We start from the raw sequence: 19,853 nt of genomic DNA on the forward strand, positions 1-19,853 counted from the left end.
CGGTGCCGCGGCCGTAGGGCCGGGGCAGGGGGCAGGGGGCGGCAGCGCCGTGCGACGGTGCTGTGCCCTCCTCCCCCAAACCAGTTTGTTCTCGGCAGCGTTGTAGCCTTCGAGGGAACTTAAAACTCTTACCCCTCTCGAAGGTAAGAAATCGGAAGCAGGCACTCTGCAGCCTAAAAAGGAGTGACAAATAAATGACCAGTATCCTCTTCCAGCTGGCGAGCTGGTTTACGTGTTGTTGCAGTTTAGCAGACAAGAATATGTGCTTTAATATGTATTGTAAAACTTGGATTTTAGTCAGATATTTACACAGAAGAAATGGTAGGAAACCACTGTACTGTGGCACCATTCAGTTACATCTCTTCCATATGTGTRTRTRTGTGTGTGTGTGTATATACACACACATACATATACATGTATGTATACACGTGCTTGGATTGGCTGGTGCCTCCCCTTCCTTAACATTTCAGCTCATAAGGCTATTGAGGGAATTCCAGGCATGCCGTTAGTGTATAAGTTTGGAGCCAGAATTGTTTTGTCTAACTACTGAACGATAGTGGTTGGCTTTCTAATGTATGCCAAAAAGAGTATTTGCAAACACACTTGAGAACATCGCTACACGGTTACTGTTATAAACAGCTTGTGTTTCTCTAATGAGTCAAGAAATATGACCCCCAAAGCAATGGTGCAGCATTTATCCTCCAGCAAATTCACCTAATAAGTATATTTTCTAGAAAATGCACTTAATATGAAGAGGTGTGCCATTACTCAACTTAAAACGTATTCTTTAGGTCGCATGTCGTCTGTCCTTCAGTCTCCCTATATACTACTTTGGGTTTTGTTTTCAGTTTGCTGCTCAAACTAGCTTGGAGTAGACTATATCTCCTCCATTTTGCAGTGAAGTTACTCCTAAGCACAGTGAAAAGGGAAACTCCACTTAAAGAAGAGCATTTCTTTGCTTTGACTTTATCTGGGAATTGCCTGAGCATAGATTTGTTTTGACTGTTCTTCATACAACTTAGTTTTTTATTTGAATACAGGCTGCAACATACAGAGCATAGATGTAGCTGTCTTGAAAACAGTATTATTTGTTTCTTTGTAGCTCTTGGGGTGATGTATCCTTTACAGAGAAAGGATGTGGGATAGTAGCAGCGTTTGGTATTGCCTGTTAGATCAAAAGGCATTGGGCAGCACTGGTTGATTTTAAAAGCCTTGATTGCTGTCAGCTTCTTGATAAGCTGTAGATTAGCCCTCAGGCTGTCAGACAAATCTTTAGAAGATGTGAAAATCTCTGGACAGGGTGCTTGCAGGCACTTGCTTGCCCAGGATGCTGCTGAGGAGCAGAGCTGGGCAAATTGGTGGGAAGCAAGGCAGCCTATTGTCTGGAATCTGTTAAAATTCTCTGTCACTTTTTGTCAAAATCAAAGGTGTTTTACTGAGACTTGTCAACTTGGATATGTAGGCATACTCTGGAAAAAAATTAGGGGAACTTCAGACCGGCTTTGTGTTTTCTAAGAGCACCTCAAGTTAATGTATTCTGACTTTTTTTTTTTCCAGAATAGTATTCATAAACTTTGGAAATGGGTACTGAAGGTTTGTATGTTTCTTCTCAGTTGAGAACGAAATTGTATCTTAAATGATTCATATGAATCTGTATTAACTCTTCTCATGTAACACACTATTCCATTTCTTTTCATTTCCATTTCTCTGGCAGACTAGAGACACGTAACAGATGGCTGGTTCTGGGTTGTGTGGCTATTACAACAAAAAGATATACTTTGAGAGGTGAAGTTACCTTCTTATCAGGGACGATAACTGACTCCTGAGAATTTTGTTTGTATTTATACAGAAGATATCTTAGAGTGTAATGCCTCTGCAGTATTGGGTAGGGCAGATATTGGTATGGGAATGAGGCCTGGAGGGTGGTTCTAAAAATCACCTACCTCCAAGAAAGAAAACCTGCATGAAGTCATGTGAAGAATCAAATTTTAATATTTCCTCTTTGATGTATTTCACTGACAGTATTTACTTGTAACCAGAGGATACAAGAAAAAATACTAACTTTTTGCCTTGAGCTTTTCATAGTACTTGTCAATGTGAATTTTTAAGATTGTCATGCATGGTCTTGTTTTTGTTTTAGAAGTGGAAATACTTGTAGGGTCTCATTATTGAGAATGCAGAAGTCTTGCATTGTCTTACAGAAGCAATCTAATGTAAATATTTTGGCACAGAATTTAAAGCTTGATCCATTTATAATGGAAAAAGTCTACTGTCATCTAATATAGCTAGTAACTAGCTGATAGGGTTTTTAAGTTTTTTTGTTTGTTTGTTTGTTTTTTAAATTTGAGATTGGGACTTTAGCTTGAAGCTTACTTGGATTATTCCTGAAGTTTCAGTGCTTATGAAATGCATRCTATCTGAGCTGACTGAGAGCTCTTTCTGTGGTAAGTTTTGAGGTTGTACTTTAACCTATGCATGATGTATTTTTGTTACAAGGCTTTAAACAAGAGGCAAAAGGAGTTTTGTATAGATTAATTATTGTAATTCTAACAATATATACATTGTGATGATTTTCCTGTAAGATTCTTTATTTGCACTTGTATAAATTTACCTAGGTGCACTCACTGAAAAATTAAGCCCCTTCTGCCATTTTTCTTAATGCTTTTATTATTCTTTAAATCTCTTTCACAGAATCTTACTAAACTATTTGGTACTTAAATCCTTTTGCGTTTTACCTGAATTCACATTTGAATGAAACAACCTGTATGAGAGGACTAAGGAAAGAACTTTATAACTCAAACTGTGAATGATTTAAGTTCTGATAGGAAAGGAAAAACCCAAACCTTAATTTATTTAAAAATACTTGTCATTGTATTGCAGGAGAGCACTATTAGAAAAAATGAAGTTCTGATCTGTAATCAAAACCTGATATATCTAAAGCAGTATTTTAGGTAAACATGAAAAATCTGTGCAGATACTAGCAGCAACAAAACTTGCTGCTGTTCTGTTCAATTTATTTGATAGAAAATAGAGTATTTTAAGTGAGAATCACTGAAAGAGTAGGAGCTATTCATGGCGTCAGAGTCCTAATTGAATAGGATGACTGCAACATTTGCAAAGATAGGTTGGCCGAAGTTGCCTTGTGAAGAAATTATGAAGCTTAAAATGTAAGAGCTTTACAAACTGAGTGTAGCGTGATTCCTTATAGTGTCACTTCTTGAAGAATTCATAGAACCAGCACAGATGCTGTAAGTACAGTTTTATCCTTGCCCTGTAACTTCCTGTAAACCATCCACCTTCTAGATTCTTTTTTTTAGGAATAATTGCAGTGGAGAAACTTCCTTTCTCTTAATCATGACATGAACTCACATAATTAACTTAATACTGCTTAAGTTTATGAAGTAGGATGATAAGTCTTGCATTTGTCATCATTGCAACTAGAAACATAAACATGTTCCTACAGAGCCAGAAATATTTACTACTTATTGTTAATTTCCATAGAGGCTAAGATCAATATTTGATCTCTTGCATAAATTCTTCATGTTTTTTTTAATTACTTACAAGATTTTTCTGAAAAAATAAGGCTATTTAACAGAATGGTTTGGGAAATGATTAAACATTCTGTGAAAGTACCTATTTTCCATAGAGCTCTTGTATTAGCCTATATCAGCCTGTAGTATTTCATAATTAGAGCCTCTGCAGATACGTCTTTTCGAGCTGCTGTTGTGCCACTGTGGCTGCTGTGATTGAGCCACTTACGCAACCATGCATGGTTGCCCGTTCATTAGAGCAAAGCTGAGAACACCTTGTTCTGGGAGCTCAGAAACTAACTGCAGCGTAACTGGCAGAACRCAGTACTGCTGAAGTAATAACCTGTTTCTGAAATAGAAAACTACATTTTCAGTAAAAATGGTTGTCTCCCCTCCCCCCTCCCACCACCCAGGATCTTCTTGTTAACTCTGAAAGACAGTTTATGTCTGTCCTAGCGATACTGAGCTGTATGTTCTATTAAATTTTGTGACATAAATACAGATAAAGCTGATCTTGCAATACTTAGTCTTGCCTTTGTGCTGACTACTGTATTGGTGTAAAATATCACCAGATGAACTTTTAAAATGACAGTGTATTTGTTTTGTTTTCTGAGTGTACTCCATCTACAAAAAACAGGTGTTTATGAAATAAAACACTTGTAAACAATATTTTTTCACCTACAGAAGGTGACTGTAAATTGTATCCAAAATGCATTAATGTTATGTTGTCTAGAATTGTAGCTTTTTACAAAACTGTGCTTTCCCTCCGTATCTGTCTAAAATGAAGAGCCTTTAAAGGTACTGTTGAGAGTAGCAACACATACTTTAAATGCAAGGTTTAAATTGTGTTTAACACTTCTATTTTTCTGACTCTAAGGAAAAATTCCAAGACCTGTATGGAAGATAATCTATATATTAAAAAAAAAATCTAGAAATATAACTGTGCAGTTCGTTGCTCTTCCCTCAGATGTGTTTAGCTTTCCAAATCCTTAGAGCTAATGCCTTCCTTCTTGCAACTTCTGATCATCCTTACTCCTTGCGTAAAGACCAGCTGCATAGTTACCCCGCATGAACGGTCTGTTGCTGCAGAACCTAAAATTCTATTGCTTGTGTCAGCAGTGAGTTCTCTGCTTGTGTGTTTTTTTTTTTTTTTTTTTGTTGTTGTTGTTGAAAAAGGTAATTGGTATCTGGTATACAAATATTAAAACATTAACTGTGATCTCTTTGAAACAATTTCTTGCTCTGAATTCACTCAAAGTAGCAATTTAGTCATTGTAGAAAATTATTTTGCTGATCTATATATAACTCAGAAGCGAGTAGGCAACTTCTCTTGATTGTTATTTATCTTCCATTTTTATCATGTAATTCAAATCTAGCTGTAGCTTATTTTCTGTAGTTCTGTGRTATTCTAAACCAACTAGCAGAATGCCATCCAGTATGAATACCATTCCATATGCATTTGTGCAGACTTCAAAGAAGCAACTGAAAATTATGTCCAAATAAAATTGAGAATCTTGGTATTAGGAGTATTTCACCAATTTGTGATTAAAACTGGAATTATTTTCTGCAATGTCACATGAATATATTAGGTCTGAAGTGGCTAGTACCTGTGATGTTATCACATTTAATTGTTTTTTCTTAACTGATCAAAAATATTTTCATCCTTCTTTCTGGTGAAGCTTCTCCAAAGTAAAGGAGAGTAAGTAAAGTGAAAGGAATGTTATAGAAAAGTGAAGCAATTCTTCAAGTTATTGGAGAATTAGCTTATGAAGAATGTCTGTCTTAATCTAGTGACTACTAGGAAATCACTGTGTATATTTATCAAGTGGAAATCCTTCTGATAAATCATGAGTTTGGGCAGGTAACATTTTAAAAAAAAAAGCCTGTTAGCCCCACGTTAAGTTGCCCACTTGCTTTTCTACGTGTGTTGTAGAGAGGGAGTAGTATCTTTTTTTTTTTTTTTTCCTGAATTAAATAATTGAGGCTTTGTTTTAGTCTCCTTCATTTTGAAAATTAACTTCTAGAAGTAGCTGTAGGCCATCTCTGCTATGATTTCTTTGTAGTGATATATCCCAAACCCCTAATCTATGGGAAGCAGGCAATGATCAGCAACATCTGTTGCTGAAGTAGCTAGTGTGAATAGGTAACAACCAGTCACAGCATTCAGTTTTCCTCCCTACTCATTTAGTCATTATCCATTAACCTATATGAAGAAGTGACATACTTGAACTATAATTATAAAGTTTATGAGCAACTCAATTATTGAGCTTCTAAGTTGGATTATATTTAAAATTGTTTGCATGTTTTTATTCCATGGTATGTAAATTAAGCCTGATATTCACACCAACAAGTGGAAAATTATGCATTATGGTATGAAATGCAGTAACTGGTTGAAACCTTACCCTCCCCCCAAATTCGAATAGATTAAAGGAATGTAGTTTCAGTGGTGAACACTATATTTTGAATATTCAATAGAATCTCCTCATGTGTGTCTATGTGTGTGTGTTCATACACTCAACTTTTACACACATGTGCACATTTGTACATCTGCAGATGTATATTCTAAATTGCATTTCAGTTTCAATAAAATAAAGCATCTTGCTTTTATGTTTTTTTTAACCTCCTTTAAATCAGAAAGATCTCTTTGTAAAGTCTGATCTTCAAGTCTGTGTGGCTGCAGAGTTATGCTTATTTGCCTTGGTGACTAAAATAAGTCTGCTGTTTACGCTGCAGGATCAACACTACTCTGGGAGAGAGAACTGAATTTTTTTCCTTTTGAGGAAAAGCATATTACTTAAATGCCTCTTGCCATACCGGTTTTGTGCCTCAGCAAACGCTGTTTAATATGATGGTTTTAACAAAGCTGTCRTGAAGGGTGTGATTTTGCCATTGGGGCCTTTAAGGTCATGATTAGCAGTAAGAAAAGTCCGCACTCTGCTTGTGGAATCTTCTTTCATTGCATTGTATGTAAGATGTAGCTCTCGGTACATGTATGGGTGTTTCTTTTTCTTTCTTTCTTTTTTTTTGATGGAATCTATAGAAAAATCAGTAGTGATGTAGCAAATTCTAGAGTAGCGTTTGTAATGGAAAGAGTTTTGTTTTTCAATGCTACAGTGGAACAATGATATAAAAGTGTCAGTATTCACTTAATTTTTTTTGTCTTCTCTTGGACTTTATTAAGATGAATTTCTGCTTTATGTTATTCTTTAGAGTTTGATTTGGAAGGTTTTGTTGTTTTTGCAGGTTACAATAAGCTTTATCAACTTCAAGCTGCTGAGCCTTTACTATATAATGTAATTCACAGCTCTGAACATTCAAAGCCAGTGGCAGATTTGTATATAGTCCCATGTTTAGACAGATGAGAGTGAGGAAGACAAATGAACTATTARTGTGTTTTATGCTTGAATGAAATGATAAATTCACCGTATTAATTCAGAATATTTCTTTTGAAACTACAGYATACTTTTTGTTTTTCTTTAAGACATAAGTGCAATATAATTCTTTCAGGAAGAAGTGTATTTTGTCCCTTTGACAGGATTTGCTTAGGTTTTTGAGTTTTGTTTAGAGATGTCATGTAGCTACTCTAAGGTATCAAATATTTTTTGGACCATGTGTCAGTAGAAGTGMAGGTAGCTGGAGTTTTCTCATACTTACTTTTCCATCTTTTTAAATATTCATTATACATATTACTCTATGAATAGAGTGAAAGATAGCAACCTCTTTAATGAGGGAAAACTTACTAAGCTATCTGTTTGTAGTTTTTTGTGTCCACTGCTGTATTTTTGAACACTTTTWAAAGCCTGATTGTCTGTGGTTTCCAAGGCATTTGTGTGTATGTTCACAGATAAAATGTGAGTGGGTGTATAAGAATTGTAGACTTGTAACAAATAGCTGTTCCTGAGTTTTGAACAAAAACTTAATGTTTTTTTTAATCTGAATTGTCAAATGTACAGATTTTTTCTAAATAGTCTTCAGATAGTGTATTCAAGTACAAAACTATGTAATCAAATCTTTGTGCTGTTAGTAATTTGGGAATTTAAATAAGAACTATGCCCTTCATTCTGTACAACAGTCTGAGACTTTTGGCAGCTACCTATTACGCTTTTTCTTCTAAGTGTAACTTGTTCATGGAAACCCTGTTTAATGGCCACAAAAATATGTGTTCATGTCTTATGGCTTTTTAAAATGTTAATGTGTGTGTGTGGAGGGGGAAGATCTTCCTGTTAACTAAAATTCAATCTAAAAAAAATGCTTTCAAAATAGAATAGTACGARAAGTTACAAATCTGTGCTTACAAAGATCACATATATACACTTCAGTTATTCTTGTCCAATTCACTGTGTGAATATAAAACTAGTGAATGGGGCACTTGTACATATTTTTATCCCCTTCTTTAGCTACTGACTTGGGTAATGAAGTGTAGATGTGGTTGTTACATGCCAGTTGGAAAGGAGCCAAAACAGAGATGTTGTTTGTACATGTGCAGATGTTGGCAGCATTCCCTGAACTCCTGTTGTCAAAAGATCTTTTCATTGCCACAGACTTATAAATATATCTGTGTTACGTTATGGCATGCCGATATTCTGCTGCTACCGAGGTTCCCTTCTAAATAAACTAAACTGCTTCTAGAATTTCATATGTGAAATGAAATTCGGTGTACACGACAGGAAACAACACGTGTGTGCTGAAGATCAGTGTACAGTTGTGGCTAACGCTATACTTGCACAATCGGTTTAATCCGCTTTACAAATCCGTGCTGCTGCTGGAAGGGAATGCCCCCTTATCCCTTTTCTCTCCCCTGCGCAGGCTCGGCAGGCCTGCTCCCTTCCTTTTGTCGGTGCTAGTGTTAGGTGGGGATGTGACAACTGGATCTGGATACTGATCCGACTGAACCCTGGCTCAGCAAATAGGGATTTCCAGCTGTGCCGCCTTCTTGATGACATRAAGGAGGGGGTTGGGAGGAAGGTGTGTGCCGGGTTGGGAGGGATGGCCACCTTCCCTTCCAATGGTAGCATGGCATTTGCCAGATTCAAGTGGTTGTGACTCAGTTTGTGCCTTTGTCTCTCTCCCAGAGTATGAACAGAACAGGACTGGAATATGGGAAAGGAACAGGGTGGGGTTATTGCTTTTGTGAAAGACACTAACCAAGCTGTTACTAGAATAGCTTTGTTTTTCCTTTAGAAATTGGTAGATGATTTTACTCATTCAGATCTGTGTTGTCACTTAGATAACTTTCTTGCTTCTTTTTGAGCGAAATGGCATGTTCCTTTGTAAATAACTAATTTCAGTTGATGGACAACATCCTTATGATCTTTACTCATTTGCATGTTTGCATGTTTAAATCCAAGACTGAACATGGATGATAAAAGTGCATGAAGTCACATAGTGGTGGTGTTTATTGATGCCACTGGCCTGTTTCTAGGAAAAAGAAATAATGGTGTTAGCACACACTTGATTTGTTTGTTGAAAAACTTTGTATGAAAAAAGCAAATAAAGAACTTAACTGGATATTTGGCCCTAATTACCACCTTCATAAACTGACCTGAAGTCTATAGATGAAAAGCTGAAGAGTGGATAAATATCATGCTCATTGCATAGCAGATTTGAGTAGTGAGAGAGGTTAAAATTTCCTCAGTTATACTGAATCACAGCTTGAAAAATATCCTGTTAGTCTCAAATATTAAGTGAGTTCTGCATCTTTCTCAGGATTTTTCATGACCAGATATTGGTTGATAGATGATTAAAATAGAAGTCCAGATATTTATAAATATATTAGGGTTATAAGTAAGGCACCATAAAAGCTTTAAAGCCATTCTGTAATTACTGTTGGTCTGGTCTCCTCTTGACCAACACAAGAGGATACTGACTTAAAATGTTCGCTTTTTGTATCGAGACTTTATGGTAAGTGTTACAGGCAGGATGGAAGTGGCTCTTTGTAGTGGTAAATACATTCCCCACCACCACCACCACCAAAAAAAAAAAWTTGTCTTCTGCTCTTGTTACGGCAATATTAGAGATTTGGTTTAATGGCTGTTTTCATGAAGATGGCAGAGTCAACAATGTATCTTAATTATGATTTTAATTTCTTCAAACGTAGCAGGTATACAAAACTTGGCTATATAGCACTGAACAGGCTCCATAGTGCTCTATCTTGAGCCAGAGTAGTCTGGGACAGATGCTAAGCTTCTGTAGGATCCAGCTGTTGATTAGTGTTAACAGATGAACAAATGAGTATTTATACATGCTCAAAATTCATCTTTAAATATTAAACAATTTTAAAAGCATAGATGAACAAATTGTAATGTTTCTAAGTTTGTTTATTTATTTATTTATTTATTTTTAAGGCAAGGAATCCTGGAAGCTAAATAAAATTTAACTTGATATCGAGTCTTAACTCTAGTTATGGTCTCAACCAAGGCCTCCATAACGTTTCATTGAATGCCTTTATTATATCAAAAGAAAAGTATTTTAATGACTAAGTTATTCCTCATTAATAAAATCCACTTAAATGTGGAAGTGAGCTTTTTTTCATTTGTGCAAACTACAACTCTGTGAACAACTTGATGAGAGTGGCTAAATAGTATATACAGTGTGCTCCTACCTCATGAGAAGTTCAAAAATAACGTCTTGAAATGGTCGTTTTATATGCTATGATACTAGCTTCTGTTAAGTATTCTATGGCTTCGGGATAGTACTTGTTTTAAGCTTTGGTGCTAACTTTATTAGAGGAAAAATCCAGTGATGCTGGAAGATACGGGGGTTTAGAGCCAAGGCTGCCCTTACGCGTGGGGACGGTTGGGAACTTCGGCCTCTTCCCTGCCACGTGAGCAGAAGTACATCGGGGAAGAGTTCTTACTGCCAGTAAGAACTCTATTCGCTATTTCATTGTCACTTCTGTATAGTTTGGAACTTCTTCAGATGATGATTTAGAATGGATAAGGAAGGAACAGTATCTGTCTGTGAATTTCTGGTAGAAGTTGTACCACAGAACCAATTGTGTTGATGATCCAAAAGAGGGGTGGTAATGCGCTTCAGTAAATCTTTTCATTAGTAGTAATCTGTGTAACTTTCTGGAGCTATTTTTTTTTTTTGTAATAAATTGTTAGATGGAGAGAATCTCTGTGAAGGATTTTGGTTTTTGCTTCTTGAAATCTGCAACTGTTGTGAAATCCTAGAAAGTAGATTCAACCAAGAGCTGCTATTGCAAATCCCAGCAGGTGTTGTTATTTTGCTTTTTCTTCCTATGTGTTTACCAGCAGTGAATTTTAAAAGGTAGAGAAGACATCTGTAAGGAGTGTCATCTTGAGTAATGCTAACGGATTCATTGATCCAATAAACTTCTAGGTAAGAAGCCAAATTAGTAGTCTTAATCAAACTTGTTTCCTGTCATGGGAAACTTACACGGAAAACTAGTGAAATAAAGTGAGTTTTGTGAGTAGTGATTGGAATGTGTATTTTTAACTTATTTTATTATATGGGCTATTGCGATCTAAACAAATTAGCTTTTTTCTTTTTTTTTTGTTTTTTGTGAGGAGGACTTCTTCATACTAAATTTGTCATTTTAGTGTTTGTATCAAATGTAGCTTTAACTTCACTGTTTACATTTCCAGAGGAAGTATTCTTGGGGATGGATGTGGCATATAGTTCTTAGTGTTTTGCAGAACTTCTAGTGTTTCTGGCTATCTTCAGTAGTCTAACTTTTTGGTGTAGAGGTATCTGATGTCTAGGCCTTAGAATAAAATGATCAAAGCTTTGTTGTCAAAAGAAGCACAGACACATAAAATTAAAATTTGTTATAAGGGAGATGTGAATTGTGGGGTTATGCTGATTGGGTAGTTAAGCACTCATCAATTATTTTTATTATTAATTTTTTTTCATTTGATGGGATACCCAGAGAAATGTATGGTGGGCTGCTCTTCCCTGACTGTGTGTTATAGTTCAGATCTGTTCTGCTACTTGATGCATTTCCCTCCAGTGTCTCTGTATTTACTACAACTGTTCTGCTGTCGTATGTTTTACTAGGTCTAAAGCTCCCATTCGAGCTGAAACTCTTCTGCAATTCAACCCATCTGATGAAACTTTTGCTACATTATCATTACAAAGTTGATTGGGTTGTCATCTAATGATATGGTAGTGGGRTAGTGCTGGAGGAAGGATAGCATGTGCAAATAGTGATATTTTCTAATAGCTAAAATTAGCATACTTTATGTCCTTAAGGAGAACTAAATACCACAACATAATTTGAGATTTTTTAAGATGCATAATATGGAGGATTTTAAATGCTTGTGTTTGTTCTTGTTGAAGGCTTTTGGGCACATTCAGCACAACTGAAATATGAAAGTATGCCTTCTTTTATTGCTTGTAATATGTTCTTAATATTCAGTATGTGTTAATTTCCAAGAAAACTGCTAATGGAGACAGCTTTTACTATTATTATAACTTTATGTGGGTTTTATATAATGCCTATGCATGCACATGCGTGCATACATGCACACAAAGTACATCTATGACAATTCATCAAGATGCATTGTTAAGGAGGAGCAGAGGCATAGAAAACCCAAAACTACTACTTATACCTCAATCTGTTCTGCATTCCTTTCCGTGGGATCTTCATGTGAGAGGATCCTCAGTGAGAATCCAGTCAACTCAAGGGGTTGGGGGGGGGGGAAACAGGAAGAGTTAATTTTTTTTTTCCTTTTTTGGATTATAATTAAAAAAAAACCCTAAAACAATTGGTTTTTATTACAAACATGAGACTGAAAAATCATCTTTAGAGAAAATACACTTGCATTAATACAAATATACATAAAGCACCAATAGAAAAAAGACAGTTAATAAAATTGAAAAATATATAATATAGGAAAAGCTAGATATTTTATAATTATATATTACCTTAGGTCTAGCTCACCCTCGTTAGATTAGTAGTTCACTAGGACATCAAGCTTGCATGGATATATTTTGTGTTGTTCTTTCTTGTGTCTCAAATCTGAGAAGTATATCCAAATGTATTTATCACTAGTATTGGTAGATATTTACATGTCTCTCAATTTATTGCACAGCCTTTTAAAATATAAGCTGTTTTGCGCTAATGAAAATAATAATTTTTTTTTTAATACAGAGTTTTCCATCTGATGAGGGTTGGCCATTTGCAAAGTACTTAGGAGCATGCGGAAGAATGGTGGCTGTCAACTACGTTGGAGAAGAGCTGTGGAGTTACTTTAATGCACCGTGGGAGAAACGAGTGGATCTGGCCTGGCAATTAATGGAAATAGCTGAGCAGCTGACAAATAATGACTTTGAATTTGCACTCTACCTCCTTGATGTCAGCTTTGACAATTTTGCAGTTGGACCAAGAGATGGGAAAGTTATCATTGTAGATGCAGAAAACGTTCTGGTAGCAGACAAAAGATTAATCAGACAGAGTAAGTCTCTTCTTCCTTGCCTCCCTCCCTCCCCCCACCCCATTTCTCTTGTTTCTTTCTCTGTAAGCACAATTTCTTTTTAAAGTATATGTAGTTACTGAAACCTATTTTGTGATAGTGGCTTTATTCTACAACTAATTAGCATTATGTGGCAAATAGACTGCTAATTAGATTGACTAATTTGTCAGTTTTACAAACGGTTGAGGTTACCTGAATTTGGTTTACATATACTTTTAATCTTTGTATTCCTGTTTAAATGGGGGTGGGGAGGTGAGGAGAAGGATTTGGACAGATGGATGGACAAGCAGACACATGGCAGACTGCTCTACCTTAACAAAAATAGAGAGAGTGCTTTTGTCTTTTTCCAGACATCTGTGAGTAGAGAAGACTTATTGTTCCTTTTTCTGTGAATGACATCTTATTGCTGTCTTTCTCATATTTATGCAGCCTGTCTCTGGTTCAGTTGTTCAAGTGTTTTTTCTGCAGTAATGGAACTGAAGGAACGGGTGATTTTAGTGCTGTTTCCAAATTGGAATAGTGAAAATCCGTTCATCTATCTTCGGCAACTGTAAAAAGCTCAAAGCAGCAGCAACAGGAGGGATGTTTGTCAAAGTGGCATTACATGGGTTTATTTCTATTGAGCTCATATGGAAAAAATTTACAAACTTAAAAACTAGAAATACTGAACGTGAAACCTTAGATTCTGAAGGAGTTCATGGCCATAGGCCAAGTGATTCCAGTTTGCTTTGGGTGAATGGATTTTATAAAGCTTTGTAAATAGACTTCAAATACTACGTTGCAGAACTAATTTTAAGACCATGTTCTCTCTTCATGCACTCTTCTACAAGGAAGTAAGTGGGTGTGTGTTTTTTTATTATTAGACTTGCGCATTCTCATGGAATTTTAAAGCTATCAGCACACCAAGAAACCTTTTTAATGTACTGATAGTACATTAAAATGTGATAGTATATTTGCTTTAGTACTTATAGCCACACACTTTCACCTTTTTCTTTTCCTTCCATCCTCTTAAGAGATAATATTACTTAAGGCTTTGACTTTTGGAGCATATCTAAATTGCTGAGTTACAAGGATATTTAAATGAACTGTGAAAGCACTGATGTGTACAAGGATATTTAAATGAACTGTGAAAGCACTGATGTGTAGTGGAATAGGAGCAATTAGTGTCTGTGGAAGTTGGATCTTGACAGTTTCACACTTGCATCTGTTGTATGTGAGGTAAACCAAGTTGGCTCTAATTTGAATTTTGATGCACCATTTATAATTTAATTATTAACTGAGAAAACAGAGTAATAATACTGAAAAGTTCTTAGTATAATCTTAATATTTAATACTAATTTCCTTAATCTACTAGAAAGTTTCGTTACCAGTCTGTCTAGAATTTAGCATGCCTGTTGAGATATTTGAATGTGTTCATGTCATTCAATGACCTTGTAATGAAATACACAACACAAGTAGGACTGGGTATCATATTTGAGTTTGCTTAAGTCACTTTTTCTGATGTTAACTCTCTTCCATTTTGAATTTGCCATTCATTGTACAAATTTTACATGATATTTTTATAATTTTAGCAGTTATCACACAAGAGCTTTTTTTCTAGCATTGCTTTGTGTACCATAAATGAATAGACTGGTAATCAGACCAAAGACTACCAAAAACTTGTAAGTTTTTCTGTGTACATCAGTCTCGAAAGAGACTTGCAAAACTATGAGATGCCCTGAAAAGGACAGCTTCTCAAACCTGGCAGGAATCCAGAAATTTAGGAAGAAAGCTTTTGTTTACATTTTTCAGTCAGAAAGTAGTAACAATTCAGGAGCTCTCATGCTTAGTTACTCATTATTGTCAAGGTATTTTCTGTAGAAAAAGGTTTTCAGTTAAAGATGACCTTGTGGCAAGAAAACTACTTTTACTTCTAGATGTTTTGGTGTGTGTGTGTGTGTATATAGCAACAAACAGTGGAAGCTTTGGTTGTACGTGCTAACGTAATTGTTCTAACTCTACAAGGTTTAGAGCTTCTTAAGAGCTTTAAAAAGAAATTGAAGCTGATATTCCAGCCTTCTGGGAGTGTTCAGATCACTCAGTCTTCAGATATTTTGAAGGTGGAGGATAAAACCAAGACACTGTCACAGTAAAATATGAGTTCAGTTTTTCTTCAGTTTTGTGTTTGTGTTCATTAGTATCTTAGTGGTTACAGCTTAAAACTTTTTTTTTTAATGTGAAGTAGTCTTTTATATGTGTTGATAAACGTAATTTGTTTTTGCTCAGATATTGTATTTTTCATATATTATATGTAATGCATCTGTTTCTTAATATACATTTAGTAACTACATCTCTAAAGTGAGAAGCTGGGAGATAATGTTTCGAAAGTTTATGGTAGTTACTTTTTAATGAGATTTTTGTTCTTTGTAGACCACTTGCCAGTATTAGTTCCCAGGGCAACTGGAGCAACCAAATCTAGCTGTTGCTAAAATAGATCAAGTTGTTTGTTTGTTTTTTCTCTTGACTCCAGCTGTGAATCGCTCTCTTGACCTTGTTTGTGCTTCATTTTTCCCTCTGGCTATGTGTGCGAATGTGGATTTCTTGTGTTTTCCGTATTGTGTGTTTTTTTTTCTCTCTTTAGCTATCTATTTTATCCTTTCTTTTAGTCTTTCCCTTATTTTTTTATATTGCCAGGACCATTTCAGCTAAAAGGCATATCAATCAGGTGAAATCTTGAAAACTAGAACATTTCGGATCGTATCTAAGCAAAGTTGGTTCATATGTTATAACATTATCAGTTTGCTTTGTATAGAGCTTCTAATTGTATACAGCTGTGCCTATGTTCCTTACTCCTCTCACACAGTTTTTTCTACTGTTATCTTATATTTAACAGATAAACCTGAAAACTGGGATGTATGGTATGAAAGCAAATTTGATGACTGTGATAAAGAAGCTTGCCTGTCCTTCTCAAAAGAGATTCTTTGTGCTCGTGTCACTGTGGACCACAATTATTATGCTATTTGTCAGAACCTTTTATCAAGACATGCCACGTGGCGTGGTACTTCTGGAGGACTACTTCATGACCCCCCTGCTGAAATTGCCAAAGACGGCCGACTTGAGGCCCTGCTGGATGAGTGTGCCAATCCAAAGAAGCGATATGGTAGATTCCAAGCCGCAAAAGAACTGCGTGAATACCTTGCACAATTGAGTAATAACGTGAGGTAGTCCACAGTGGAATTTTTTTTTCTGACACTGGCTAGAACATTATTATAAAGACACATAGAAAATAGTCTTGAACTTACGTATTCAAAAAAGAAAATAAATACAACACTAGTTTATCAGTTTTATAAATACCATAAAAAGATAATTTTATGGTGTTATAATGTTCCTTTGCAAACAGACAAGGTACTTATTGAGCTAAATCTTGAGCTACTATTGACTCTTCTCTCTAACTATWTAAAAGGGAGTAGGTCAAAAAGACTGTGATACAAGCTGTCAGTAGAGCTGTGTCAAAGGGTACTTTACATAAAACTGCATTAGTATCACAGTTTTGTGAAGCTGGTGTTCTTACTTGGAAAGTCAAGTTAGACTGGCCTGTTTTAAAGGCCTTTTTCCTGACATCATTGTCTCATTTTTGTGTTTGTTTAAACACCTTGAAGTGGCATTTCCATAGAGGTAAATCTAGCTGTCTGTATTGTTTTGAATTTAACAGGCTTTCATATTAATGCTGTGCAGTATGTTTCTACTGTGAGTGCAGGATTCCCATGTTTACTGTCTAATCTTAGGGGTTTTTTTTACACTGTGTTTTACTATGCTTAGACATTGTGTATTTTTTTAAGATCATCATAAACTCGAATGTCATTTGAGCATTCATTTGATTTCTTTTGTTTTTTCTGCCTTTGGAGATATCACTTAATGTAGTTATTGTACAAAATTTTTACCCTTCATGCCAGTATATACACATAATTGTTTAACAGGGAACCATGTTATGAGCAAAATCACTTTTAACAAAGATAATTTGAGAATTGGGGAGAGACTATGATAAAAATCTTATTCATAAAAGTTGAAGATAGAAGTTTGGCTAAAAATAAAAACTCACTAGTCCCATGTAGCTGAGCATAAACCAAAGAAAATTGTGTTGTTTGTTAGTCCCTAATGTAATCTTGAAGAAAAAATGATATAGTATAGTGAGGTTAATTCTCAAAATTCAAATTTCTATGATCCTTGTCTGACTTTTTTTTTTTTAATAAAAAACCTTTAAAACTACTTGCTGATACTAGGAAAAAAAATGATTTGAGTAAGAATGTCTAGCGGGTTAGCAACTTGTTTTACGCCTTTCCCTGTTCTGTTAAATTCATGTTTAGTGAAACTTACTGAATATATCTTTTTGGTTTAGSAAAATAGATTAAGCTGTAGTTTCTCTGGACACCATTTCTTAAATTAGGTCTGACTATTCCCAGTGCAGGTAAAATTGACTTTTTGAGGTTTGTGTAAATCTGAAATTGTTCCCCTAAATTACAATTCTTGTAAAAACCTCAATTACTGCTACAAGAACCAACTTCAAAACTTTTTTAATAACTTCTGTAATGCTACATTTTCCTGAAGTCTTAGTCATAAAAAAAGTACTCCTAGGAAATGTATGCATATTTCTTCTTGCAACAGTAATGAAGAAAACTAACATTCTTGTGTGCTTGTATAAAACAATACTTTGTACAAGATAAAAATTCTGAGCAAGTTGGCATTTCCTGCTTTGAAGGGTAGAGTTGATATGCCTCTTAAATACATCATGAGAGTGGTAGAAACTGCTGCCTTACCAAAATATTATTGCAAGGGCAAGGTAAGAAAATGGTGAACTCATTGCCCCTTTTTCTCAAAGTTGAAAAGGTGCAGCCGTGTAAAGATTCAGTGTGTTTCTTGCTTTTTTTATTTATTTATTTTTAATGATTGTATTAAGGATATCTTAGAATTCTAAATTCTTACTTTGGAATTTCTTTGCATATGTAGTCATAACTTGCTTCTATTCCCTTGCCTTGCTTGTTTTCAGAAGTTAGAATGACCAATGCAGCTTTTAGTTCTCCTTTCTCCCCTCCCTTCATTTGAAACCTACTTTAYGTACTTGCTCTGAGAGAGTTCACTTCAAAATTTTTTTAATCACATAATCCACTTATTTGAAGAAAGTAGAACAACCCTGAGACTAGGTAATACTAGCCTATCATAAAAACCTTGACTTACCACTTTTATTTTAAACATCCACCACACTTCTGATGAATGAGTGTAGTATGATGTTAAAAGGTTTAACACAAACACTGCCAATTCTGGTTACTACTTGAGGCAGTTCTGTAACTGCAAGGTTGTCCTAATAGATTTGTTTTGGGGTTTAGCTTGCTCTGGAATATGTTAGTAAAGCTAATTATAAAAGGAATTTGGAACTTAAAAAAATACTACAGGGAAAACATTGTGGAAAGCAATAAATCTTGTTCAGTTTGCACCTATCAGATATGTATTGTACAATAATTTATATTTTTAGTCATTGCCCATTATTGTTGATGAACACTTGGTGAAATATTTTTGAATGAGATGTTTGGGGTTTGTATGTGCATTAAAATTGTCTTTTTTGTACTGTAAGTTACTGTTTGATTGGAATATTTTATCAAAACTGTCTCCCTGTGCCTTTATACTACAAGAAAGTTGTTTCTACAACTTCTAATGATATTAATAAAGAATACTTTAAGAACCTCATTTCACTGATACTCCTTCTCAGATCAGTATGTATTTAAAGTGTTTGACTTTATCTAGGATGCATTAAAATATACATAGAACTAGTGTTGTAGAATGCACCATAGTCAAAGGTGACAGAGGGGAAACCAACTCTCCCATGTGTTGCAGAGCGTAAATGATCTGTCAGGAGTCTTTACCTTTTAGAAATCATCATTTGAATTAGCACTCTTTTCCTAAAGACAGCTCAAGCCATACCTTCCTGTTTGATAAACTGAAAGACTGAGTAGCTTCACATTAAGCAGGTTGATATCTTCTCCCTTTCTTTGAGGGACTTATTTTTCCTTGTAGTGAGAGCAATTTTTATTAGTAGTAGTACCGTCTTTCAATTTAATGGTGTAGTAGTTAATATAAATTCATACTGATTTTTTCACTGATTGTTTTCTTCTGAATTTTCAGTCAGTACTCCTGTGACCACAACTTACAACTTCAGGAATGGTAAACTTGCAAACTGAAACTTGTAAAATTCTCTGGTTAGCTTCGGATAGTCAAGATCATTGTGGATCAAATGTAGCTTAATCTCTGCCGCCTTGAACTTCAAGACGTCCTTCTCTCTCTCTCTCTCTCTCTCTCTTTTTTTTTTTTAAACCAAGTGCACCCATACTTTTTCATCATGAGATGCTTTCTTGTGTGCAACTTCAAATATGTTTAACTTCATATGCTAATGTGGTTTACCATAAACGGCTTAAATGCAATTTTCTTCACATTTATTGGGGTAGAGACCTTCGCAACTTTTAAGAAGCACTTAAGAGGTGTCTCTTTTTCTCTACAGTCTGTCTACTGTCTTCTGTAGTCACCAGCAATGGTGTTTTCACAGAATTCTGTTCTTTCCATCTGACATGTCTAGATTCAGTATTAACTCTTAAGTTCTTATTTCGTTAGTTATCTATGTTGTATGGAGCTTGCACTTTGTAAATTAGGATACCATATGTCTTTGTAGAGTTCGTGTGCGTGTGTTAGCACAGCAAAGAATCTCTTTATTTTTAGCAGCAGATTAGTCTGTTGTTGCCACACTTGATATTTGGGAAAATGCCAGTCTTGCCTGCTTTAAAAGTTAGACAAACCTATTAAGCCTTAGTAATGAACACTTTCCACAAATGAACACTTTCTACAAATGCTGACTTGCATA

At 35.3% G+C, this 19,853-nt stretch overlaps 1 protein-coding gene across 1 annotated transcript in view; it reads left to right on the forward strand.

Annotated features, from left to right (window-relative positions):
* Positions 1-17,755, forward strand: part of DIPK2A (divergent protein kinase domain 2A) — a 20,018-nt gene extending 2,263 nt beyond the window's left edge. Inside the window, exons 2-4 of the mRNA XM_085298697.1 lie at positions 18-143; positions 12,649-12,952; positions 15,843-17,755. Coding sequence (XP_085154823.1) covers positions 18-143; positions 12,649-12,952; positions 15,843-16,174 — 762 coding nt within the window. The 3' untranslated portion in view covers positions 16,175-17,755. The remainder of the gene's footprint in view (positions 1-17; positions 144-12,648; positions 12,953-15,842) is intronic.
* The last annotated feature ends 2,098 nt before the right edge of the window (positions 17,756-19,853 follow it).

This window comes from Rhea americana, unplaced genomic scaffold (genome assembly GCF_003343005.1).
Source record: "Rhea americana isolate MKP2758 unplaced genomic scaffold, rheAme1 scaffold_14, whole genome shotgun sequence".
In the NCBI taxonomy this organism is placed as follows: Eukaryota; Metazoa; Chordata; class Aves; order Rheiformes; family Rheidae; genus Rhea; species Rhea americana.